We start from the raw sequence: 26,316 nt of genomic DNA on the forward strand, positions 1-26,316 counted from the left end.
GGAGGATAAGTCAACAAGGGCTTGATTCCCTTCCCTCTTTTCGTATTATCCGTGTGTGGGGAGCAGTCTGAAGGCAGTGAGGAAGGAGGGGAAAGTCTGAACTCCAGTGAACTGAGCATGTGACGATAAGATCTGGTCTCTGGACTCTGGCAGGTCTCAGATTGGTTCCAGCATGGAAAATTATCCTAAAACGTCACTGGCTCTACTGAATCCTCATGTGTCTGACCCTAAGCCCCCCAACCCCAAGTAACCTAAGCCCCCCGATCACCAGCTGTCTTGCTGTTTTAGCGAGTGGTTTTTTTGTGCATATGACTGTGTTTATGAGTAAACATAGGACCAGAGCAACCTTTTTTAACTCACCTCTACTATTGTGTTTTTCCAACTTTCAAAAGGTAGCGTGACCCCTGCTGGTTGCTGCATGCCCTGTACACCTGTTCCCCCATGTTTGTCTTGTGTGTTTCTTGAATGGGTGTTATTAAATGTAATTTTGTTGTGCTCTGTACAATGACAATAAAGCATCATCATCATTAGCATTCTCCTGGTGTGTTTTCATCAAAAAGGTTGTTTGAAGAGACTTAGCTGAGTTGTTAGCTCCTCCATTTGTTTACTGGTTTGCTTCAGGACCTGCACTGCCACAATGAACATGACATCGACCCATTACCGGTATGCAAATCATGTTCTGGTCGCAGGTCAGCTGTGCCCACAGCCTCCTTATTCTTTTGCATTGAAGACCTACTGCGCATGTCCAGTAGTTAATATTAATATAGTTAATATAGTAGTTAGTCTTCAGTGGTAAAGATTTCTGTGCCCTGGAGTGAACTGGAAGTGACTAAACACAACGCTCATGAGTAAAACGAAAGTTTATCCATTAAAAACAATAAAAAAATTATTATTATTATTATGTTTATTTGATAGGGACAGACACACAACAACATAGACTGAATGAAACAGCAGTTCCATGCCTGTATCAGTGCTTATAGCGTGAGCTCTTTTTATTTTTTAACCGTTATTTTTACGTTATTTTTTGCATTCAGTGATTACTTCCTGAAAGTTTCAATACAATTTGCCACTCCAATGAGTTATTCTGCTAATAAACTGACAGAACTGAATCAAGTATTTGCACAATCAGTTCAAATTTAGAGCACAATTTGGGGATTGCTTTCAGCCCAATGAACACTTTGAAAGTTTCACTAAAAATCAGTCAATGGTGCATGAGATATTTTGCAAACTTTTAAAATTTGAGATTAAAGTCAGGATTCTGAGAATTATTTTTTTTGCACGCTTCTTGGCACCAATATACTACAGAAACAGGTTGCCTGCGTTTTCTGAGGTCATGATGCCCCCTCTTGTGGTGAAGGAAAGTACTGCAATTTGGAAAAGTAGACAGTCAAATCTGAAGATAAACACTAATTTGTGGACAGATGAGATTTGTACAGGTGTGTTTTTGAGTTTTAAATTGTCAGCACGTTCCAAGTAATAATTTTGGTTACCTTAGTAATGGGTTCCTTGAAGCCGTTTGAAAAAAGGATCAGCCATTTGAATTCAGGTGAGTAATTATGAAGACTCTAATCTGAGGTGCAGTAAATTGGTCATTACTGATGCTGAGATCCTTTTTCAGCTCGTCGTCTGCTGCGGTCCAAGTCATTCCATCGCCATCCTGAAATAGGCTCACGAAATCCAGCTGAATTATTTCATTTGATGGTTTTWGTTTCTGCACTTGAAGGTAAATATAAAGATCTACACAGAGGTCTTCAACCCTGTTCCTCTTGACCCCACTGTTCTGCATGTTTTAGCTGGTTTCCCTACTTCAACACACCTGATTCAAATAATTTAATCACCTAATCAGAAAGTCATCCAGTTTAGAAGCCTGTCAATCACTCACTCTCTACAGTCAGGTGTGTTGAAGCAGGGAAATGTCTAAAACGTGCAGAACAGTAGGTCACAAGGAACTGGGTTAAGAACCTTTGACCTAGAATTTAAAAAAAATTAATTTGGTGAGTGGTCTTTGAAATAATGTGGAGTACTAAAATTGCTCCGTGGGTCACCATTTCAACATCACAACCGATGATGTTGAACATAATAAAATGTCAGGATGTTCAACCACTCAGCATCTGCTTCTTCAAAGAAATTACAGGTAATTAGCTCAAAACCCTCAGTAATTACTAAAATTGTTTCGTGTCCATTTCCTTTTGTTTCAAGTAACCATTTAGACAAAACAAAAAAGATATTTATCACCCAAAACACAGAGGTTGCTGGTTCACTGCCGTGTCAATTGTCCTCTCAGTCAAGATAATMGAGCTGTACTTTTGTTGCCCGCTGCCAAAGACAATGGCAAATATAAAAAGCTCATTCTGATTTCATCCTTGTGTCTTCAACATCACATTGTTTGTGTTGTGTAGCAGCATGGTGTTAGATACATTTGAAACTGAGGTTTTGAAAAAATCCGTGAGATTGCTCTGTAGGTCCGTTTACCTGCAAAATGACAAAAAAACTTTATAATTTACGGACAATCCGTACAAGTTGACATGTATGCTCTGTGCACGGGAGGTTTTCTCCAGTTTCCTCCCACAGACCAAAAACATGCATGTTAACTGGAAACTAATTTCTTAACCTGGTTTTAGAAGTTTCACCAATGTCCTCACTGGTAAATGTTTTCTCTGCTTGTCTTTTCCACGACCACAGGATGTGTTTTTCCAAATGAGAAGCTGCTCGCTGCCTCAGTCTGGATTAAATAACTTCAATCCAGCTGAAACAATCACTCCTGCAGCAATTATCCAATGGGAGGTTCTTACATGCAATTCTAGGTGGTTTGCCAGGAAATATAGCACTGTCATTATCAACATAAAATGATCTTCTTCTATATGCACTCTCTAATTATTAAAATATGAGCTATATGATTCAATGAACTACATGATGAAATATTAAAAATGAAAGAAGACCTATACTTTAATAAAACCTTTTATTTTGTTAAAGTCTGGTTGCCAGACAGAACTTAAAAAAAGTTATTCTGCTTCTAACACACAAGTATACATTTCTGTGCAATTGAGTTTACATGTACTGTATAATCACTTCTCCTTAAAGAAAGAATAACGATCATGTCTGATTAACAGGAGTGAACAACATAAATACCCCACTTTGGAAAGGGGAAAAAATAATACAGGGTTACAGACAACAGCTCAAGTCACTAAAAATACACCAAGTACAATAAACCAGAGAAAAACAACTGTTGACTGCTTCAACTCACCAAGTCAATCAGAATTTCATGTGTGTTTTTTTTTTTTTGTAGATATATTTACAGATACTGTATCTGATCCACACACCATGTTTGAGTTCTTGAAATAAAACACAAAATCATCGAAGCAAAAGAAATAAAAAATAAAGTCCATGTTTCTTGAGTAATTTAACTAGAGCTGGAACTGATAACATTTGTGCACTGGGGTTCACAGAAGGTGCCAAAGCGTCCATAAATGTCTTTGGCTCGAACGGCAAAATAGTATGTGGAGCCAGACTGGAACTGGGTCAGCGTACAGGCCATGGGGAGGGGAAGGGCGTTCACCTCCCCTATCTTCTTCCAGTGCTGCTGCGTCGCGTTGCCGCTCGAGTTGTCTTGGTGGAAGGCATAGAGGTGATAGCTGTCTACGGCCGCGCAGGTCCGATCCACTTCGGAAACGCTCCAGGACAGAACGATACCGGTCTGACCCGGCACCAGCTTCAGCTGGAGCTGCTGAGGGGGTGAGGTTTGTTCGGCCTCCGGGGGCAAACGGGATACTCCGGGTGCCGGGGGGAGAGGGGGCAGAGCTGGGTTGGAGCTCCGCGATGACAATGAAGTGGTTACAGTACGAGGTTTGAGTGGAGACTCCTAAACACAAACAAAATAAAAGATTAGTTAGGAAAATGTTTGAAATATGGGGCTAAAATCTCTGGCATTAACAAATATTTTGAAGAGTTGTTATTTTAACACACAGAGTAAAAACATTAAGGTCTGGAAAAAAGCACTTTTTATGAAACACGCAGACAGAAACGTAAAGTAAAAATGAAGCCTCTGTGACAACATGTAAACCTTGTAAAGAAAATATTTAATTAAAAAGGAAAAAATACAAATAAAGTGAATGTCAATAGTGTGAATGCTGATTCATGCTGACTGTGTGGAAAGTTTAAACTCTCCGTTTCAAACACTTGCCATCTGAAGCTTTTATTGTGAAAAGCCAGATCTGTGATAATTAAAGCCTTATATGATGATTCGATGCCACGTCACAAAGAAATGAAGCTCTTAAATAAAGCTGCTGGAAGAAAAGGACAGATGTGGAACAGATGTAAATGCAGATCCTCACCTGTGGGGGGCGGTGATGTACTGTAATCTGGGGAGTGCTGGAGTTCTGATTCTGATTGGTTTTTGGAGATGACCTTGCTCCAGTACCTGTAGATAAAGCACAAATACATGTTTAATACAATTAAAGAGGTGATATATAAACAAAACTTATTCTTCAAGTACAGTACAGTGGCTGGCACTACATTGTTACCTACTCACAGACGTGCAAAAACTGACTCATACGTTTGATGTAATTTGTAGCTCTTACTGTTGGGAATGCTGATGACTGGGTTGGGTCGGGGAGCAGAGGAAGAACTTGGAACTGTGGCTTTCTTCACTCCTGTCACTAAAAAAAACAAACAAAAAAACATAAAGACTACCGTTTTTGAAGACCGAGTGGTCCTAAAATGACTCGAGCTGAAAATGAGTCAGTTTATGAGAGGATGAACAAGCTCTGAAGCTCAGTCCTACCTTGCACGTCATCATCATCCTCTGTAAGATCAATGACAGAGCCTTTGGGTCTTGATGGTGGTACAGCCGCTTTAGGTTGAGCGATTCCAGTAGTGACTCCAGTATTGACTCCAGTAGTGACTCCAGACGATCCAGAGGATCCAGATGATCCAGATCCTGAAGCTGTTTTAGAGACCTGATTGTCTGTTAAGACACAGAATGCTGTTAATCAAATTATACTATTTTAAAAAAACAGTCTCGTTCACTAATCTTAAATCTTTCTCACCAGTCTTGGATGTCAGAGATGTTCCCTGTGGGGTTCCTGGAGCAGTGGAACCTGTAGCTGCTGGCACAGAGGTTGCAGGCGAAGAGGCTGAAGATAAAGCACCAGCAACAGAGACGGACTGAGCTGGTGCCCTCACTGTGGCCACAGATACCCCAGCATTAGGCGTAGTTATTCTCCCTGCACCTCCTTGGTACACACCTCGCGCTAGAGAGATCTGGGCAGGAGACACCTGACCAGCGGGGGCCTGGATGGCTGGAAGCGTGGCAACAGTTGAGGTCGGGGCCGATGCTGTGTTCGTTGAGGGAGGAGACTTGATTATAAAGGTGGTGGTAGCTGGAGTGGTTTTGGATTTGGTTAGTGTGCTGGCTGCAGACAAAGAGGACATAGGGAAGTTGACCAGCCCTGTCTGGCCGTTGGATATGGACAGAGGCAGATGAATGACGAGTGGCTGGCCTGCAGTCATCATGCCGGTACCGGGAGTTGTTTTCAGCAGGAGAGTGCCTGGTTGACTCTGGGTAGTGATCCCAGCAGCCAACGAAGAGACAGCATTAGAGTTAGAGGTGATGAGCTGGAGAATAGAGGTCTGGGGAACTATAGTGGTGGAGGTGGAAGCTGGGGCTGCGATTGGGGCAGGAGCTGGAGCCGGAACTGGAGCTGCAGCAGAGGCTGGAAGAGATTCTGGGAACGGAGCAACTGGTGGAMAAAAAAGAAAAGAAAAAGAAGAAAATGAAATCAACCTGAGACAAAACTTCAACATATTATAGTCAAGTTATTCATCTCAGCCATGGTCAATCCTTGTATATCCCCTAGAATTGTTAGTCTGTACCATGTTTCTATCCAACGTCTGTCTTCTATTAACCCAAAATCAACAACGCAACGATTACTGACCCAATATCCAACAATGACACTGATGACAATAAGTGTCATAGTTTGATCTTATAACTATTCTAATACAGGAAATTCAATGTTTTTTTAATTTCTAAAAACATTTCTCTGCACTTTGAGAGTAGTTTGAAAACCAACACACAGGAACAAGCAAACTTTTTTTTAGAAACATTTGTTTGGTGGTTGTATGTCTAAATATACACCAATGATAATTATGACAAAAAATAACAAATCAAAACAACATTCAGGGAAAGAAGAAATGCTACTTACCAGCTGTGCTGGAAGAAGCAACAGTTGGAGATTGTTTAACCTCAGTGGAAGTCTGGACCGGCCTGTTTAGAAAAATTGCCTATGCTTAGAGTTGCTGACATAAGAAGCCATTTAAGTCCATGATAAGAAGATGGTCATTCATTTTATTCCATTTCATACAGTCATCTTTAACATCTTGAAAGTAGTCCCAACTAAAAAAAAAGTGCAAGTGTCCAAGTTTAAATCGCATTAGTTTTTAAAGTGTTCATTGTTTTCAAGCATGGTGCCAAGTCACCAAGTTTCTTTTTGAAAAAAAATTTCAGTTTTATAATTGAAGTTTGTGGTATAGACAAAATATTTTAGCATTCTCCAATACACTTAATGACAATTGTCCCAGTATGCTACGTCGTAGTCTACGACGTATCCTATGACAAAAACGTGTCAAAATGGCAAAGCAATCCTTTCATCGTATTCTCGAAAAAACTCCGGTTTTCTCTTGACTCTGAGTAATTCATTGATGGCGTCACGAATCTCCCTCCATTTTTCAATGGGCAGTAGGGGAAAGCGATGCTCAATGAATCTCTTTATTGTCCTCCTCAAGTTCATGGGCAGTGCCTCCTTTCCCATTAATCCAACATAATTGACCTTTGCGACCCAGCCACAGTAGATGTCATAAGGGACTAAGTAGCGGAATAAGTAAGATGCGTAGCGCTCAGGCCTGGGGATTTCTGAGCCTCGCTTACAGTTGAAGTACAGCACACTCTCCAATTGAGTAGAAATTCTGCGGAGCTTAATATCAGGTCTGCACCTTCCTTCACTGTATTCTGCCAGCTTTCTTGCCATGGCAATATGGCGTGACACATTTATCTCCATCCCCATTTCCTCTTCCTCTTCTTTCTCCTTCGTGGACAGTGCAGTAGTCTTATGGAAAGGGTGCGCCACTCCCTCTCTGGGCGCCTCAGGCTGCAGAGCTACTGTCTGCCCAAAGAGTACGCTGTTGGGAGGAGAGGTGCAGGTTTAACTACACTCTCTGCCTGTAGAATCGCTCAGGCTTCACATTGTAGAACGTCACAAGACTCAGGACCTGGACCCATACAGGGTTGCTTTGCAGGTAGAAATCACTGGAGCGTGTGTTTGTTTATACCAAACAGGCTTTAGAAATATCAGGTAATTAAGAGTTTCAAAAAGTTAGGCCTAACAAACCGAACAAAGGACATAGAAGAACTGCTTAGAATTGGAAGACTCTTCATTTTGTTTATTAATTTTAGGTTTATTTTATAATTACGGTTAGCAACCTGGGACAATGTCACCTCTTGGAGCTGTGAACAGTCTTGTGTGTGGTACTGGCATCAGTCCGGTATTGTCACGTTCATACAAAAGCCAAATTATATTCACACAAAACAACACTGAACACAACTGATTTATTAATCAAGGATCACATCTAAACATATACATAACTGTTCTTTTGGAAACTTAATAATTTTAAATGGTAACTGAAAAATGTCAGCTTCAACATAAGTGGCAAATATAAAAACTTCAATAAATCAAAGCAGCATTATGCTTACCTTCAGAAACCACTACTCTTAAAGTATAACCAACATAATCTATGAAAGAAATTGCTTTAGAAATAGACTTACCGCTGAGCTTGGGGGTTGTTGGTAACTGTTGTAGTCTTAGCAGCAGTGGTAGCAGCAGTGGCAGCAGCAGTGGCAGCAGCAGTGGCAGCAGCAGCAGCAAGTGCCTATGGAAATCCAACAGCAAGCATTTAGAACCTTATCTGCTGATCTCACGTCAGATGTAAACTACAGAATAGAAATGGAAATTATAGGCTACAAATGTGAATGCGTCTGTCTTTTGGATAAATGGCTGTTGTTTGCACACCAGCACCTAGTAGTATTACGCTGCTAACTTTACCAAGAGGTGGTGGCGGTAACGCACCAAGTGTTTCATGTTGCTACCTGTTGCTACAATCATTTCATTGTTTTTTTTTTTTATTAATCTACGCTCAGTACTCCGGACATAAGAACAAAATAAAGTTTTATTTTTATTTGTATTCCTAATAAATAAAAAGACAAATATAGTGGTACATTCACAAATATTCAGATATTTTGCAAAAACACTTGTWATTAAAATATAGATCTGCCCAAGTCCACCTTTGGTTAAATAAATCGACCGGATGTGATATGAATAGTCTCTTATCATGCACATCAAAGGAAAAAACAAGCCACAAAGTCAAAGGAACTGCCGGCAGAGCTCTGTCCAAATCGGACATATTTTTTCAAAGTGCCCTAAATTCCAGAAAGACCATCAGAACGTCAGGCCTCTTGATCTGAGCTTTACAGCAGAGTGGCTAGACAGAGGTCTCTCGTCTGTTTCTCTGCTCCAACACACCTGATTCGGTGCTTAAATTACCTTCTCCYGTTGAGCAGAAGCTTGTTAAACACTCACTGATTCAAATCAGGTGTGTTGTAGGAGCAGAGAAATATCTAAAACATCCAATACCAGCCTCAAATACTCGTACTTGTACTCATATAAACACCCCAATACGTTGGACTAATACCCCTGTTAAGCTTGGTGACATCATCTCTACTTTTACATCACAGTTAATGGGAGTCTGGATACATTCTGAACTCACTGTATGTGTATTAGCATTAGGAGAGTCTATACTTTTTTCTGTGTGAGAAAAATTAGAAACAAATAAAATTGTGCAATAATTCAAAACAATGTGATGAAATAAGAAAAGTTATATCTTACCTCCTCTTTCTTTTTGTTTTCTGATGCCTGATTAGCCTCTCCAAACTTCTTTGTTAGCCGATGAATCTTTGACTAAAAAACACAAGAYGTACACTTGGTTTTTAGGTGGTCATTTTTAACTACGTTACAAGTGTTCTTCAAATGAAACAACAGCTTCACATTGGAATAGTACCATGTACTTACTTGTAGTGCAGTGATGGCTGTTTGATGTTTATTAGCACAATCAATTTTGTCTACTCTGTCTTTTAGCTCTTGGAAATGTTTGTCAAAAATTGTCAGCTCCAAAATCTTCAGTCGCTCACTCACAATTTGTTGAATCATCTAAAAGATGAGAAAAAAAGAACAAGAGGAGAGATTTGGTCATACAGGGTGTCTTGCACCTCAGGGACCACCTTGTGTGTCAAAGTCTATTACAAACCTTTTCAAGTTTATGTTTATTGCCAGCTTTTGCTGTGATTTTAAGTTCCAGTTGGGCTTCCAGCTCCTCATGTTCCACCTTGGGTCTCTTCCCCTCTTTCTTTACAGTCGGTTCATCGTTTTCATTTCCCTCTGATAAAGTGCGCTTCAGTCCTGAGGACGAACTCTTCTCTTTTTCTGAGAGAAATAAAAAATATAAACACTGATGACTACAGTTTGTTTTTTAAAACAGTCTGTCCCAGTTTGTATTAGTCTGTTTGGATTTTTAGCATTCAATTAAAGGTTTATAATTTCAAACAATGTACAACGTAAACTGTGTCTTTTTTTTTTTTAATTATAACTATTTAAGGGTAATCTTGTTATTAACATATAGTAAAGCCCTGTTGCATTTGTCATTTTTTTCTTTGGAAAACTGTGTTCATAAATAGGAACCAAGTGTTTTGTAGATTTCAAATTGAACATGTCTGCTGTTGTACCTGCATCAGGTGGAGTAGATGATGGTCGACTTGGTTTTGTAGTTTCTCCGTTTTCCTTCTTTTTCTTTTTGACCTCTGATTTTATTTGGCACACTTCTGTCTTTTCCTTACATTTTGACCCTGTCTCCACACTGGGTTTGTTGTCTACTTCTTTTACTTCATCTTTGATTTCCCCCGTTTGTTTCAGATCTTTATCAGATGCTGGAGGAGAAGTTGAAGAAAGGGAGGAACTGGTAGCCACAACAACAGGACAAGAAGGCTTTTCGTCTTTCGCTGCAGATGTGGAAGCCATGGAGTCATTAGTGCTTGTAGTGTCACTTTCTGTGTCCATTGGTTCRATACAATCAGACACTGCAGAGGGGACAGGCGCACACAAAACCAAATCTTTTCCTGAATCCTCAGCTGGCTCTTCTGTTGGGCTCTGTTTCTCCTGATGAAGGATGCAAACAGAATATTAATTCATTGGTTATTCTGAACCTTTATCAAATGTATTAAAAATATACCCAAGCTTTCTAAAAAATATATAAACAATAAGCATTTACCTTCTTTCCCTCCACAGGAATTGCATTAGGTTTACTTGGCACTGATGTAACAGACTCATTTGACTGGGATGGTGAAGAAATTTTCTTTTCCACTTCCTTTGTCTTGTTCACATCAGGAAATTCAGAGTGGAACGGGGAAGTCGGGGAAGTCACTTCTTCCGGAGTGTTGGGACTTTGGGAAGAGGCGGTGGATGGTGATAAATTAAGCGACAGGAACGGTGCAGGAGAGCTCGTCGGTGTTGGAGTGGAAGGCGACCCGGTGCGAGGGGAGCTCCGATCAACCGTGTTGTTTTGCTCTCTCTCAGTTCCTTTTTGTCCATCCTCCTTATGCGTGCCGTTCACCATTGGCGGCGGAGATGGGTTAGACAAGCGCGGGGCTGTTGTCAGTAAAGTGCTGTGAAGGCTTTCCAGTTGCAGACGATCACTCATCTTCATGGTTTTCTTAGCTCGGAAAATCTTCTTTTTTTCCTCTGTTGCCACAAGTTCCATTGCTTTCTGCAGGGTGACAAGGACGGATAAGATGCAGAGGAGATAATGAAGCTAGACAAGCTCTAGACCTCCAAAAACACACAGTACATTACGCTAATGAGTGTCCTGATCTTTGCGCTGGAACATTTCAGCAATGGCTGCACAGCCTGATACAAAACACTAGAGGTCGCTGTAGAGCTCTTGTTCTTTTCTAGAAGGTTCTTTCAYTGATGTTTTTTCTCTAAATTTGTCGCTTTCCAAACGTGTCTACTTTTAATATTTTTACACATTTGTTATTGAGGTCAATTAATCAGTCAGACCTTCACAATATGATTCCACTCAGCTGACATTGTCCTAAAGGGACAGCAGTCAATGAGCGCACCTCACTAAGGCAGAAACCCTCCTTCATGGTGTCAAGTTAAGTCTAATTGTTCCATAACTACCTAAAATCATGTAACTGACCTATGGATTTCCTGTTTACCTAAGTCCGGATCCAGAAAACAGAAGAAAGAGCATGAAGTTAACAGCAGCAGTAACCCAGCCTTCCTCCCATCCCCCCACCTACCAATTGGCTGAATCCTCAGCAAATCAGAACGGCCTAACTGGGGCAGTGCTTACAGCAGCAAAGAGGTTATGCAAAACATGGAAGGACTTTCCGTACACCATTTGATCGGTTCTTACACTGTACAGATGAGGCTATTTGTACATTTTTATAATTTTTTATTATATTTGAGCTCTTTTAAATATCATACTTCTGTGAGTTAATCTTCATGGTATTTTTACGAGYCACACAAATAAGAAATGGATTGAAGATGTGTGTAGCAGGGGAGTAGCTGCAGTACACAATTTTTTACCTTGCACCAAAAAAAAAGTGAGAATATATAAACGAGTAAACAAACTGTGACCTACCTACCTTCAGGACGAAAGAATCCTGGTCATGAATTTAACGCAGGATTTGTCGAAAATCTGAGGAAAAAGGGGAGAAAAAGAGGTTGTTTTATATTTGTAAATTTGACAACGTGGCTAATGCTACAACCCTTAATCCAGCTGTACTGAATCAAGTCTAATTACAACTCCGAGGATGAAACAAAGCTGTTCATTGTGCACCGACATAATGGCACTTTGAATTTCATCAAATTAAAAATACATTTAGTATCAGAAACATGTTATCTTTCATAATAACTGTCCAAATATTTTATAAAATTTTTACGTTTCCAGAAACTTTCTGCAGTTCCTTAAATGCTGCTACTACAGTAATACTTCAGTGTTTCACATTACGAAGCAGAATTTTCAGTTACATACATGATTTGAAGCTGTTCAGTAAAAACATTTGTTACTACCGACAAAGCTTTTGAGAAATGTGGTTCAGTGTGTTTATTCAAGATATTTTCAACAATTTAAGACAGAAATTATGAAAAACTTGTCAAGACTAGAAAGCTGTGTTCAGACAAATATCAGCTCAGAGAAGAGTTGTAAAACGGTTACCAAAGTAGAGTAAAAATTTAAGTCTAAAGAGAAGGGTCATCTGCACAAAAAAAAGCTTTCAAACTAATAATTTTTCTGATTACAGATTACAAAAACACTGACGATTTGTTTCCTGTGGTTTTGATAAGAACAGCCTCAGTAACAGTCAAACAGAAGCATTCAGATAGAAGAAAACAGCAGAAAATGTCTTAGTTTCACTACAGGAACAAAACATTTGAATCAAATTGTTGTTTAAGAGACTTAAAAGAGTTGATCTGGTGAAAGTAATAAAGTGCTTCAGTAGTACTCTGTAGTTGGTTAGCTTCTATGTTTGTGCGCTGCTGACCCATAGGACTGCAGCAGGCAGTCATGTGACACAGCTTCAGCCAAATTAGGTTTGACCGTGTTTGTCTTTTGCTACTTAGTGAAAAAAATACAACGACAAATTTGGACTACGCGTATACTTAACACACTAAAGTACCAGAGCAAAGTGCTCAGCTCAACACTGAATCGTTCTTGCTCTGTTATCTCATCAACCTGCATGCTTCTTGCAAGAAATGTGCAAAAATAGACATTTATGATTAACACTAACTGCTTCAACAACTTAAAAGCATGGCAGAATGTCACTACTAAAGCAGACACGATCACTGTTCCACTTCACATTCCAATGTTATTGCACACTGCGCAGAGCATAATATTCCCTCCCCCATCCTGCGGCCTCAATAACCACGCCTGGACTCAAAATGGCGGTCAGATGTGCTGCTTGTTGTTAGACTGAGACCTCTGTGGCTAGCAGAACAACACTGCATCAGGTTGCAGAACTACTCTGCACAGTAACCTTTTTCTGTTCAGCCTGAAGAATCAGCAAGCTGAATGTACAATATATAATTTAAAACCCTAACTATGCAGCCACAGCAGTGATTTATCTGTTGCACAGTTTAATAAAATCTTTTTGCGTCTTTGATATAGTGGTTGGCTGAAACATGCATTTCAAATTAAGTCCACACAGGGCACAAAACGCTGGAAATTTTTTTTAGTTCATAGTCAAATACCAGACTGCCATCCAAAACGGTTTTAAAAACATTGAAAAAAAAAAACTATGTCTCTAAAGTAAAACTATATTATTTTAGCATGACTTGTTTCATGCTAGTTTACTGACAAGAAACATCCATTCCTGTTGTGCTACTTAAAACAACTTGTAGTSTATGAATTATTTTAACTGCAGTATTGGACTGAGAACAATTTGACGTACGCTGCACAGAGAAGCAAGTGAAGAAAATGGATGAATGATTTTACAAACGAGAGAAATTGCATCACCTCAACCACATAATGTGGCTAAATGATAAAATTATAGGTTGTAGAAATTTAATATAACAAATGTCATATTGTTACTAGGGTTGGGCAATATTGGCAAAAAAAATTAATCACGATTAATTGTGGTATTTAGCCGATTATTATTATTTTGACGATTAATCCCCTGGAGTCCCTGGACACCCTTATGTCCTAGTCACATGACCAGTTTAGTTGGAAAGACTTGCTCTTTGTAAAAATCTGTTTCAAATTGTGTCAAAAATTAGTCTTCAGGCTGTTCATCAAATTTTAAATTGTGTTGATAAAYAAAAAAAATTACAGAACCTTTTTTTTAATGTTCGTCATATTTGAAGTGGAAAGGAGCACCGAGCAGACAGACTGGAGTAATCCCCAGTCTGTCTCGTAGCATTAATCATATTAATCGTCAAGTGCCAAAAAATGATCGATTGTTTTTCTGAYGATTAATTGCAGACGATACGATTATGCCCCACCCTAATTGTTACACAAAAAGCAAAATACAGATACATGTAGTTAACAGAAAGATTATCAATGAATATTCCTGTTTATATTTAACAGTTTTTGACAGTACAAAGTAAAGACATCAGAATAGCATCTGATACAAGGATCCCAGATCATTTTCAGCATCAGTTTTAGTTACTAAGTACATTTACTTCGCTACAAATTTTTTTGAGTATCTGTAAAATTTTTGTAAAAACAAATGTATAAAAATACATTTTTTAATTGTAATTTTTATTTTTACTTTAATTTTAAAATTCAAAACAAATTTATATTTTTTACTTCGTTACATTACAAATTTAAATATGTTCAAACTCATCATAAGGAGGAGTTGTTTTCGCACTCTAAACCATTAAGCGTTGAATTTACTTAACTAAGTTATGTCAACTGGTTCCACTAAACCTAGTGAGTAAATGTAAAGCGATTTACTTAACTTTGTTTATTGGAACCAGTTTAGTTAAGTAAAACCCTTCATTTTTTAGAGTCTGTGTAAAGGACTTACTTTCCCGATTATACAAACGAGCAAAAAAAAAAGTACCAGCAAATTTATACACACAAGCCATGCCCACCTCAGGCCCCGATATTTCAGTATCTTTTCCAAAAGTCACCATGTGTCAATCCAGAGATCCTATCACAGCACTGTGCGCAGCAGAATAGGCTTCATTTGTAAAACAGTCAATGTTGTCAAGTATACAAATGGAAAAACAACGATTGACTACCATCACAGCTGTAGACAATGATACACACCTGGATGAKGTTTCCAATCAACTGACCACCTAACATTTCTAAAACCTGTATACCCTAAAAGTGCACATGTCAACGCAAACAATAAAAACCATGCACACTGCTGACATGCATGTCTAAGGTACCAAGAGTTTTTAATGACACGGTTGAACAGCTACACAGGGTTTACAGCAAAGTCCCGATGCACCTGAAAATGATGGATTCCATTGAAACAAAGTACAAACCTACATTAAAATCTACATTTCTACATTTTTTATAAAACAAAAAGTTTAGATTAAATATGGAGCTAAAACAAGAAAGAGAGAYAAATTCCACAGTGACAGAAAAATCAAATGCATGCTTAAAAAAGGAACATCAACCTTTAGCAGGAGGGGTGGAATTGGGCCTTCCATATATTTGCTGATTGTGGGAGCAGGGAACAGCTGAGATGGCGGCACCAGAACATAAAAGAAAGGAGGAGGGGCTCGGTTTGGACTAGTCCATTTGTCTTCCTGCAGGGGTGTGCTTCTATAAAAAAGGGTGTGTAGCCAAAGTGGGTTTAAATCCAGTTTTAATTTAATATTAAAAAGGAAAAGCCACATTGGTGCTTTCTATGCCATAAGACAGAACATGATACAGTTAAACATAAATAGCAGTTTTTTTTGTTTCTTTTTTTTTTTGTAAGAAGTGAATGATATTTAAAAAAAAAGTTCTATAATTAGATGTAAAATCTTATGTCAGATGAGTTTTAAAAGTTCAGCATTGTGATTAGTAATAATCAACCTTGGCTAGGCTGTGCACAGGCAGAGAGGAAGTACACTGCACAGACTGCTGCATAGCAACAACACCCATCCCCCAACTCTAGCCCAATCTAGTCCACAGTATGGTAATCTACAGCCTGCATGGACTGTACCAACCTGACAGTGAGCAGCGGGGGAGGTCAGTCTGTCCTCTGCTAAAAAGAGAGGCAGAAGACATTTCATAACAAAAAAGGTCAAGGACAGACTAGTACTTATAATTAATGCTGCGATGCAGTTGATCTTTACTGTAGTTCTTAGTTTTATAATTCATTCAACTCATGCAATATATATTAGTTTCATGAAATGAAAAATGTAGAGCCTCTCCACTCTAATGAACCTTTRACAGAAAGTAACTGAACTGCAAAAACTTTAACATGATCACCTGAAGTCGTATGTGCTATGAACTGAGCAGTCCTAATTCTGTCATTATAAAGACTTGACCAGAGTGGACTAAAGAGGACTTTAGACGAGCTGATTTGAATTCCAAAGGTCTCTTATTGATCACAGGAAATGTTGAGATAACAGGCGTTTAGGAGAACAAGACAGGGCACTTTGTATCAGAGAACAATCTTTTTGACAATACGTATCTACTCATCTCAACAAGGCATTGTAAAAGAAATGAAAACTTATTTAGCGAAAACAGTTATTTAAAAAAGGTGAAACACAGGCTGATGCTATTTAGGATTTAGGTACTTAAAACACCAGCAAAAAACAGCAGATCAAGCTAAAAAAAAATTGCTTTGGTGCTCAATTCAACTCACAGAGAYGTGTGGAGACCTGAGGAATAACAATGGCTTTGTAAAGTACAAGCTTTACATTTAAATTGTAAAGTTTCAGACTCCTCCCACAACACATATGCTTTACTTTTGACAATTTCTGTTTCATTTCCGAAACTTTTAAATATATTTTCCTTAATTGTATATTTGAACATGAAATGTGAATAACTAAAATTGTTTTGTGCTTAATACTTTGAGATAACATATGTTTATGTGACGAACCAAACTCCCTCAAGGGACCAAAGTTTGTTTCTATTCTATCACTTGTTGACTTTATCAAAACTCCAAAAGGTTTAAAAAGCAAAGGGTAAAGAGGAGTCTGCTTCACACCATATATATATATATATATATATATAGCAAATGTATAAAAAAACGCAATAGGACATAAAAATATTTTTTACCACGACAAAGCACCGTAATGTGCACAAGTCAGAGCTTAGCTATCAGCGCACAGCCAGCGCCAAATTTCACAGCCACAAAACAGTCAACCCACAGGCAGCTGCCCCCGCCCTTTCTTTCTCTAACACACACAGTCGTCTGCTTGCCTCCCCGCTCAAAGACGGGCTGAACCACTCTGCTGTAGGGATGCAGTGGGGGAGGGGTGTGGATAACAAAAGAGATAAAGTATGCGTAGTAGGACTGTTAAAACAAGTTGTCACAAATCTGTTTAAAGAAAGCAAAAGGTTTTTATTTTGTTTGCTCTGCTTTCACACTAAATATAAAGCACCATTGCCACTTTAAGAAAAAAAAAACTATTATTTTTTTATTAAGCTCCAGGGAACAAGTTCATCTAAATCAAATGAGTCTTTTTTTTTTTAATGATGTAGCAGTATTAATTACAATCATTTTTAAAATCACTGCTCTGGAGCCTAAAGGGTTAATTCAGCAAATGCTGAAATGATTTTTTTTCCCTCTACGCATTCTTTACATTTACAAGAAAAAAAAATGGCGTCCTTTATCCAAACAGCCTCGTGCTAGCTGCACACAGTGAAAAAAAAAAAAAAAAAAACTAGGACACAGCTTGATTGAGAGCCTGTGTGTGCTCAAGGGAGGAGGGGTGATGTTAAACAGACTGAACCATTGCAAGAGAGGGGTGGTCCCTTTACACGAGGAGAAACAAAGAACACTCATGTCAAAAATAAATATACATTACAACATATACATATACCTGATGCATTAAAAACTACTGAACTGATCTTTGAGCAAACTGTTTCTCCACTTCTTACTGATGTCTTACTGAAGACTGAGAATGAACATATTTACTGAGTACAGATTATTAAACTGGACAGGTTTTAATTTAAGTTAAAGTGTAGTTTAGGTATCTTCACACCTTGATCAAAAGCCTCTGTTGAGAAAAATCACTAAAAACGATCTTTGCAATCATCGCCCAACCCCCACCTCTCACTTTTTCCACTGCAGAAACCTAAAATGGCCGCCAGCGTTACTGTGAACAACAGGCTGAGCACAAGCAGGGACAGATCATGTGGCAGGCTCCGCCCACAAAAAACAAGAACTAGTGTTGTCTCTGAACGGTACAGCGTTCGGCTCTGAATCCTGGTTTAGAGTCGGGTTCAGAGTCTGTAAAGCCCACAGGAACTGTGCTCTCTGTTCAGCAACACATTTTGCCATAATCAAAACACACATTTTTTTTCCCTCTTAGTTTACATGTTATAGTATTTTTTTATACCAAAATAGTTGAGTTAAGAGTTAAGTAACATTTTAATTTTTTTAGATAACTTTTAGGAAGGGGTAAAAAAAAAAAAAGATTGCCAAACATGAAACCTGACACTTGGCTGTTTGGAGCTGTGACACAGGGGGTGGTAGTGTTTGTATGTTCAAATAAAAACAAACCCTAAAATTATTTATACATATGTCTTTAAACTTTTTAGATGTCAAACCTTTTTTTAATCAAGGCTACATCCTGTGTGGGGAAAAAACATGTCAGCAAGTGAAGGCAGACACTGCATTTCAACTACACTGCGCACAGTGCGCAGTCTTACCCTCCCCCACACCGGGACTGCCTGCATCTGGATCCACTGAAACTCAAAATGGCCACCAGGTCTGCTGTGTGCAGGAACACTGAGCTTTAAACAGCCTGCTACATCCTGCACAAAGATATGAAGTTTCAAATGCACTAAAAAAGAAATGTCCATGTCAATGTTTTTAAAAAAAGCTATAATTGTGTTACGTTAAAATCAAATTTTATTTTGTAAAATATGTTTTAAGTAGATACAAAATGTTGCTTTGATGTCAAAAATTTGTATGCGTTTTGTGAACAGTTGATGCCCTCACCAATTTATTGTAAAAAAGATTTTACTGGTATTTCATAATTGTAATATTTCCACTTATTTTTGCATTTACTAATCAATGTGGGAAAAAAATGTCTTTCTAACTGGGGTTTTCCAAATCAACCCTTTTAGCTACATCATCCTGGAGATCTGGTCTCTACTTTTACAATCAAGTCAGATGAACTGGACAATATAAACAGCTTAGATCTATGAAAATGAGAGCTTGTCTAGATGTTATCTTTGTGGTCTGCCTCAGCCTAATATGCACTACAAGGATTAAGATGGAGGTTACAAAACACTCCTATGGGAAATAAAAACACACGATTAAAAATATATATAGAACAGTACCATAGTATTTGTATGTAATTACATGTTACATGTTCTCTTAAACACTTTAATTTCTGCAACACTAGTCAGTGCTTAGCTGCAGATGAGCCACTGCATGTAAACAGGTGATCAAAATCAAATCAAGCACATGCTTTTCATATCGGCAGACATTTTGAGATGTGTTGCTACTGAAAATCAGTGAACATAATCGAGCTAAGACTGAGTTATTCTTAGCACAACTGCAGTTTTTTCTCCTTCCTGTGACATTCTGTTTTGTCCATCCATTTCTTTCCCATTCTTCATACAATTTAGAAAGCATTTTCTCCATTAATCTTCAACAGTTACAAGTACTGAAATTTAATTGTTTTGTTCAAATATTTCTTTCCACAACCCAAGTTTCTAACAATTAGCTTTGTTTTGCAAAGCTATCAGTTAATTTTATCTGGTAAGTTGCAAACCACGCATCACCATTTTATTTAGTGACGTTTATATGTTACATAAGCAGTTTAAAAAAGCTTTATTGAACCTAAATTAACTGATTCTTTCATGTCAAAAACTTGGTCAAAATGAGAAATTTGTGAAAAAAAAAATCACAATCTAAAGGAACTTCTTGTTAACCTACCATTGCTCAAGTATTGTACGCGTGATTAGTTTTTTTCTTGCACTAAGTGGAGCTCAGCGAGAGCAGGGTAGAAGGAAAGAAAAATAGGAGGGGGAGGGGTTGGCAGAGCCAGGAGTTCCCATGTGAATCCAGCAAGCACATGATTATTTTTTAGCTATGCGCTATTGGGAGAGCTTTGTGTCGTAGCTACAAAAATACCACAAACGGTGATCAGCAGAATATAAAATTAAAAAAAAAACAGAATAATGTATAATAAGGTTATCGTACGCTCCCTAAAGACACAACAAAACTGAACTGACTCAGAACACAGAACTGAAAAATCTACAAGCTACTGCTCATATGGATCTGACAGAACCCTAACAACTCTCAAACCACCAAAGTTTAGGTCTGACTACTGGATCTAACTAAAGCTAGCGCTACACAGTCAGAGCCGTTTGCAGGGCGTCAACACCCCTCCCCCACACCTGCAGTCTGCTCCCCACTGGAGTTTTACTGCCAAGCATGGACTACTCCATTGCAGCAGAAGGGGATTCTCACCAATAAGTGAGGGGACTGTAGAGATGAATGACTAATATAAAGCAGTCTAAACAATCTAGACTCTTTAAGTACATGCTTCAAATGTAACTAGCCTAAATTTATGTGGAAAGCATTCTCTGTTCGTTATACTTTTCCAAAAGTGATAGACAATCAACCCCCCTGGCCTTGAAGTAGTAGCTCGGTTTCCCTAAGCTGTTAGATCATTTATAAATCTATCTATTAAAATAACCTTAAAGGTTAGCTTATTTTTATGTCAAAAAAATGACATTTCTGTCAAGATTGTTAGTGAAGTAATGCAGTTTTTTCATGGAAGGATGAATCTTACAAATATAAGCTATCTTCTACCTCAGCTAAAAAGATACCCTGCATCAGTTTCTCAAAAAAAAAAAAAAAAAAAGCACTGGAAACACAGTTAACATAAACCATCTTAAATATGAGATGGTTAAAAAAACTACCCTCCTTAATACTTTCTCCAATACCAGTCCTCATTTGATGGATTGCATGCAGTGAATGCTACAGCACAAAATGGCTGCCACAGCTGCTGAATGATTCCCTTTCATGGTGACTACAGAAGACCATGCCCACTCCTAAGTTTATTTCTTTTTTTAAAATGTGTTCCTGTTTTTTTATTGCTTTAATTGCTCACTCTTCTTGACACCTAACTTTCATTAAAAAAAGGTTATTGAGCTTTATGCACATGAACTGTGCCTTGTTTCCTGTTTTTGGTGTATTTTTGTCGTAACATTACAAAGATCAAAAAGGAAAAAATATTAGTAGTCCTCTGAATGGGTTCTTCTTTAGTGAAAAGTTTCGTCTCTCCTGAGTTTCAGGTGAAACTCAGCCTTATAAGCCCTGCCTCCACCTGGACAAACAGGTTAGTCAAATGCAAAATAGGGCCATCGACTAACAATAGGCTTGATTGGCTCTATTGTTCATAGAGTGTCATGTGCCCCATCCTCTGACCCGTGTCGTGTTATGTGAATGTAGTGAATGAGCCTCCTGTGAGCAAAAGGTGTGAATCAGGGTCCCAATGATACCAACACAAAGGAGAGAGGGACAAAAACAAGGGGATATTGAACCCCCGCTTGCATTCACTACATTCACTTAACATGACACTAGTCAGGGGATGGGGTACATGACCCTCTATGAACAATAGAGCCAATCAAGCCTATTGTTAGGCAATGGCCCTATTTTGCATTTGACTAACCTGTTTGACCAGGTGGAGGCAGTGCTTATAAGGCTGAGTTTCACCTGAAACTCAGACTGAAGAAGTCTCTTGGAAGAGAGATGAAACGTTTCACTAAAGAAGAACCCATCCAGAGGACTTACTTATTTTTTCCTTTTTGATTTTTTTTCTACCTGGATTACTGAGATGCATCAGGACATAGCATTACAAAGCCACATAAAGGCCTGACATAGTTACATTGTTTTGAGTTGTTTTTATAGTTCCCATGTGGATGAAGATTTTTGTAGAAATTGTGTCATTTTTAAAATGTTATCATTACAACTAACAAAAAAGATAAGTTTGAAAAGACTTTTGAAATGACAAAGCCTCTTTTTTATTTTGTTAGGTTTTGAATATTTTGGATGACCTCGGTTTTACTCCAAGAACAAATTAAGTTGAGATGCTGCAAGTTAATCATTTAAGGCAACTCTCTTGCTGACGATGACTAACATTGTTGCCCTGTCACAGAATGCCATATTGATGAAAGTTGCAAAGAACAGGAAAAATGTCATGAAACAACTTATTTTACTGATGAACACACAACCTCTGTGATCACCAAGTGTTTGCAAGAGCACACAGCAAGGACAGCGCAAAGAGAAAACGTGTCACCACTGCTGGCATTATTAGTACATTTAGATATCTTAACTGAATGTGTCTTAATTGTTTTAGATAAAACATGTCAAATGTGTCAGTGAATAATACAAAAATAAAAATAAATAAATAAAACAACTACAAAGAACATGGTGTATGCCGATGCATCAAGCTGTTCTACTAGCAGAACTCTGGTGAATATGTAAATTGCTAGGACTTCGTAGCAATACTTACCTGCCACAGCATTAATTAGGAAAAGTAATATAAATATAACATGCATATTTGTTAGATAATCTTTGTTTAAATTCTTGGATCAGTCTGGGCAGTAATTAGCACTTTCAAATCATTTTCTTTTTTGCAAAATGGCAGCAAAAAACAGTCTTGTCTTTATCAAAAAGAAAAAATAAGTAGGTCCTCTGGATGGGTTCTTCTTTAGTGAAACGTTTCGTCTCTCTTCCAAGAGACTTCTTCAGTCTGATGAGTTTCAGGTGAACTCAGCCTTATAAGCACTGCCTCCACATGGTGGACACACAGGTTAGTCACATGCAAAAGAGGGCCATCGCCTAACAATAGGCTTGATTAGCTCTATTGTTCATAGAGTGTCATGTGCCCCATCATCTGAGTATCATTGGGGCCCTGATTCACACCTTTTGCTCACAGGGGGCTGAGTCATACTTGCAATAACAGCAAAGTAGGCGGAGAGATGCACTGAGATGCATCAGGAGTCAGGACAGTCTGTCTTTATGCTGTCTCTGACCGTTTATAAATCATAAAAAAGAAGGCCATATCCCGCGGAGCCATGAGCTTTCAAAATGTTGTGAGCCATGTGGAACTAAAGGCCTCATTATACTCTCTCTGACCAGCTGACATCGGCTCACATTGTTGCAGTTTCATGATTAAAATTATGTCACCGTGCCCTCATGCTAYGTTCACACCTAACACATTTTGAGCAGCAAAAAAGTACACAATGCCTCCAGCCGGACACTCTATGGCTACGTTCACACTGCAGGCAAATCCGACCCAAATCCGATTTTTTTGACCCATCTGACTCATTTCCGATTTTTTTATGACRGTCTGAACGAGACAAATCCGATTTTTTCAAACCCGACCCAGGCCGTTTCAGTATGTGGTTTTAAATCGGATACATATCTGATGTTTTCAAAGTGACTGCAGTGTGAACGCTCATGTCACATTCATCTGACTTTTTCATCAGGAAGAGGTGCTGAAGGATCGATAAGACACTAACCTCAAGTCTCGCTGTTTAAATCTGTAGCTCCATGTGTTTACAGCTCCAAAACACAAGTCCACTTGCTTCATCTTTTTACTTTTCATTTTCCACATAGATAGTATGATAATAACAATGTCCAGCCTGGGTCGGAGAGTATCGATCCTAAAGTTCGATACTCGGTCGATACTTTTTTCCAGCTCGTAGTTTCATTCAAAAAAAAAAAGCTTCACTGGAGCATCCCGGTCAGAGGCAGGTTCAGATATTAACACTGAACTAAAGAAGCAGGTCAGATAATTATTTAATCGGCTCTGATTAAACAACAACTTCCGATTCGAAGCGCAAAATGTAGCATCCATGCTAGCTCTGTAAACAAACAAGCCGGCTGATGAGACGTCACGTCTTTTACTGCGCATACGTGTCACATCAGTGCTGTGTAGYGTTCACACAGGGGTCTGATACAGGTCACATTTAAAATGTAATGTGAACGTTCACACAAAAAGATCGGATTTTTTCAAAAAATCGGAACTGAGCATTAAGACCTGCAGTGTGAACGTAGCCTATGTTCAGACCAGGACACAGACCAGACGCGCATCTGAAGAGGGAGGAGCGTCTTGGTTTTTTTCCGGTCTGTCCTTGGCGGGTGACATAAAGATAAAGAAAATGGCTTTGATTTATTTACTAAAACAGCAAGCGAACGTTGCGCACAGCAGATGATTAATTCATCAGATGATTTAGAGGCGATTTGTTCAGTTAGCTTCACCACTCCAGAAGCCAGCTGACAGACTTTTTTTTGTTGTTGTTCCGAGCAGCTGACCCACATCCGTACTGATATATCCAGCCAGAAAATCCAACTGCAGACAGTCGATTTCAGGTAAAGCTCTCCTGTCCGTCTGTTTCGGTTTAGTGGGCAACATTCAGGAAACTGTCATGTGGAAAAATGAGTCTCTCTGATTGGTTGTCAAGATGCGTCGAGCAGCGAAMAGTTCAGATTTGTTAACTTGGGCGGCAGCTGCTTCCGCAGCACAGCATGCGCGGAAAATGCTCTGCTGCCCCTTCCACCTTCCTTGCGCACCACCCAAAATGTACGTGACGCGACGCACAAACCCTAGAGGTGCGTCCGCCATAGACTTTGCATGTAAACTGGCTGCTCCTGCAGCTCAAAACGAGTTCGGTGTGAATCCACCATCAGCGTCCACTCTGYCACCCCTTCTGGCAGCTTTTTACACCCCTCCTGCCAAGACGTTTATGTGCTATTGGTCAGAATTTCGTGGGTGTGTTAAATGCTGAAAGCGCTAGGATGCTGCATTTTCCTCCAACCACTCGCTTCCTGAATGTGAATGTTGTAACCARAAGAAGAGATTTATTAAGAACGTCAAACGGCCAAAAACCCATAGTGGAGATAAAGATGTTTTGTATGGAAGAGTCTGTGTTGAGCGTTAACTGAGACAGATTTGTGTGCAAATAACGGTGGATCTGAGTTTTTTTTTTCCCYTGTCATGTAGACTCCAGCTAGAAGGAACCTCGTACAGTGACACATACCACAGTGGTGTGTCTCAGGGACTACAAAACTTGTGTGCGAAAACAAACACTGACCAACGTGTGTCCGGCCTTAATAGTGCAGAACTCACGCAGTAAATGTGTGACAGACGTCTTTCTCATATAACCTTTTTTCTTTACAGAATATTAAGTTGCTGTATGTGTTGCAACGGCTGCGCCACAAAGCCAGCTTCCCTATATCCACATCAACCATTCCTGCCTYCTACCTCGCTTGGTAGCGTAAAGGTGCATCAGGGATTTTTTGAGACAACCAGAATGTATCTAAGTCCTAGCTTGAAGTGTTTTGAAAGTAGCCTAATATTTTGGTTGGCTCTGATTGAACAACAACTTGCAAGCAAGAATGTGTATCATCAGTATTTCCTTTCATTAAAAAAGGGTGCTGAATGTGACATCGCATCTTCTGCATGCAGGTCACTGYTGGACCATAATTTGTTCACACTGTAGTGTGGGGTTATTTAACTGGCACTGACTTCTTTCCGACCCACAAACATTTTATTTGTACTTAATTAAATATAAAAATAGATTTTAAATCAATTGTAATTTCAAAACTTAGGACACAATGCAACAAAATAAACATTTAAAAAAGGTGAAAGATAAAATCTCTTCTCTTACATACTGCAGTGTTTCACCCATCACTAACGGGCAATGCACTCCGCCAAACAAAAATATTTTGAAAGCAACTTTCAGCACTGTTGTTTTCGAAGCAGGGTCTCAGAAGCAGCGTGACCGTAGCTGCTGCATTTCTGTAGCGCTAATCCGACCAGCCAAGGTCTTCAGAATCTAAAATCTTTGTTTTATTTAAACATTAATGTGTTTGGGGTGTAGTTATTATCTTACAGACATGTGCAACTTGCACGTGAAGTCCTGATTCTCTATGGAGCACCACTGTAGCGRGAGTGCGTGTTCTTATAAATGCTATATTAAAGACGACTATTTATATGCCCCACTTTATAACATAGACGTGTCTTCGTTTGACTTTAATTTTCCCCTAAAATCAGAGTTCTCTGAGTCAGCTTCAGGTTTGTTTATCATAAATATCGTCTAAATTTAATTCTACCAGGTGTTTTAACAACAACAACAACAACAAGGTGTTGTGGCTGTTTTGGGCTAAACCTATTTAGAAGCATTCTGAGAGGTTTTTAAAACAAATATATCAGACAGCTCCTCAGCTGAAAACACTAAAATGACATTATAAATTCCTCCTTCACAATGTCAAAAATGTCTTAAAAATCTAAAAATATTACAGGTTAAATTCTTCTTACAACTTCCACACTTCATTAGAGAACACTACTGTGTACTTTTACTAAGGTCATATACTAAACTTTACATGAAAACCTTTGACTTGTGTGCAGGAAGAAGCTCATGAATGTGTGGTACTGGGTGGTGGTCGAGGACAATGGGTAACCTCTAGATGTAGAAAATTTTTCAGTCAAAATATTTTTTTTCTGCGTTAATTCCCGAGCCTTAAATACTTTGTGCGTGCCTCTCTGGGAAGGAGAACGAGGAAGTTCTACT

The 26,316-nt window shown here is 38.8% G+C and overlaps 1 protein-coding gene across 2 annotated transcripts; it reads right to left on the reverse strand.

Annotated features, from left to right (window-relative positions):
* Window positions 1-2,942: 2,942 nt before the first annotated feature.
* Window positions 2,943-11,853, reverse strand: atf7ip (activating transcription factor 7 interacting protein). Of its 2 annotated transcripts, none has more exons than XM_014030917.1 (13): window positions 11,750-11,853; window positions 10,369-10,863; window positions 9,827-10,256; window positions 9,352-9,527; window positions 9,117-9,254; window positions 8,934-9,005; window positions 7,817-7,920; window positions 6,201-6,262; window positions 5,046-5,738; window positions 4,781-4,963; window positions 4,578-4,655; window positions 4,332-4,417; window positions 2,943-3,859 (listed from the first exon to the last, which is right to left on the reverse strand). In XM_014030917.1, the coding sequence occupies exons 2-13, from the start codon at window positions 10,855-10,857 to the stop codon at window positions 3,401-3,403; spliced, it is 2,970 nt and encodes a 989-aa protein (XP_013886371.1). In that variant the 5' UTR covers window positions 10,858-10,863; window positions 11,750-11,853; the 3' UTR covers window positions 2,943-3,400. The 2 variants fall into 2 exon arrangements, with proteins under 2 accessions (XP_013886371.1, XP_013886372.1); XM_014030918.1 differs by having other exon boundaries at window positions 11,746-11,849.
* Between the last annotated feature and the right edge of the window lie 14,463 nt (window positions 11,854-26,316).

This window comes from Austrofundulus limnaeus, unplaced genomic scaffold (genome assembly GCF_001266775.1).
Source record: "Austrofundulus limnaeus strain Quisiro unplaced genomic scaffold, Austrofundulus_limnaeus-1.0 Scaffold1141, whole genome shotgun sequence".
Taxonomy (NCBI): domain Eukaryota; kingdom Metazoa; phylum Chordata; class Actinopteri; order Cyprinodontiformes; family Rivulidae; genus Austrofundulus; species Austrofundulus limnaeus.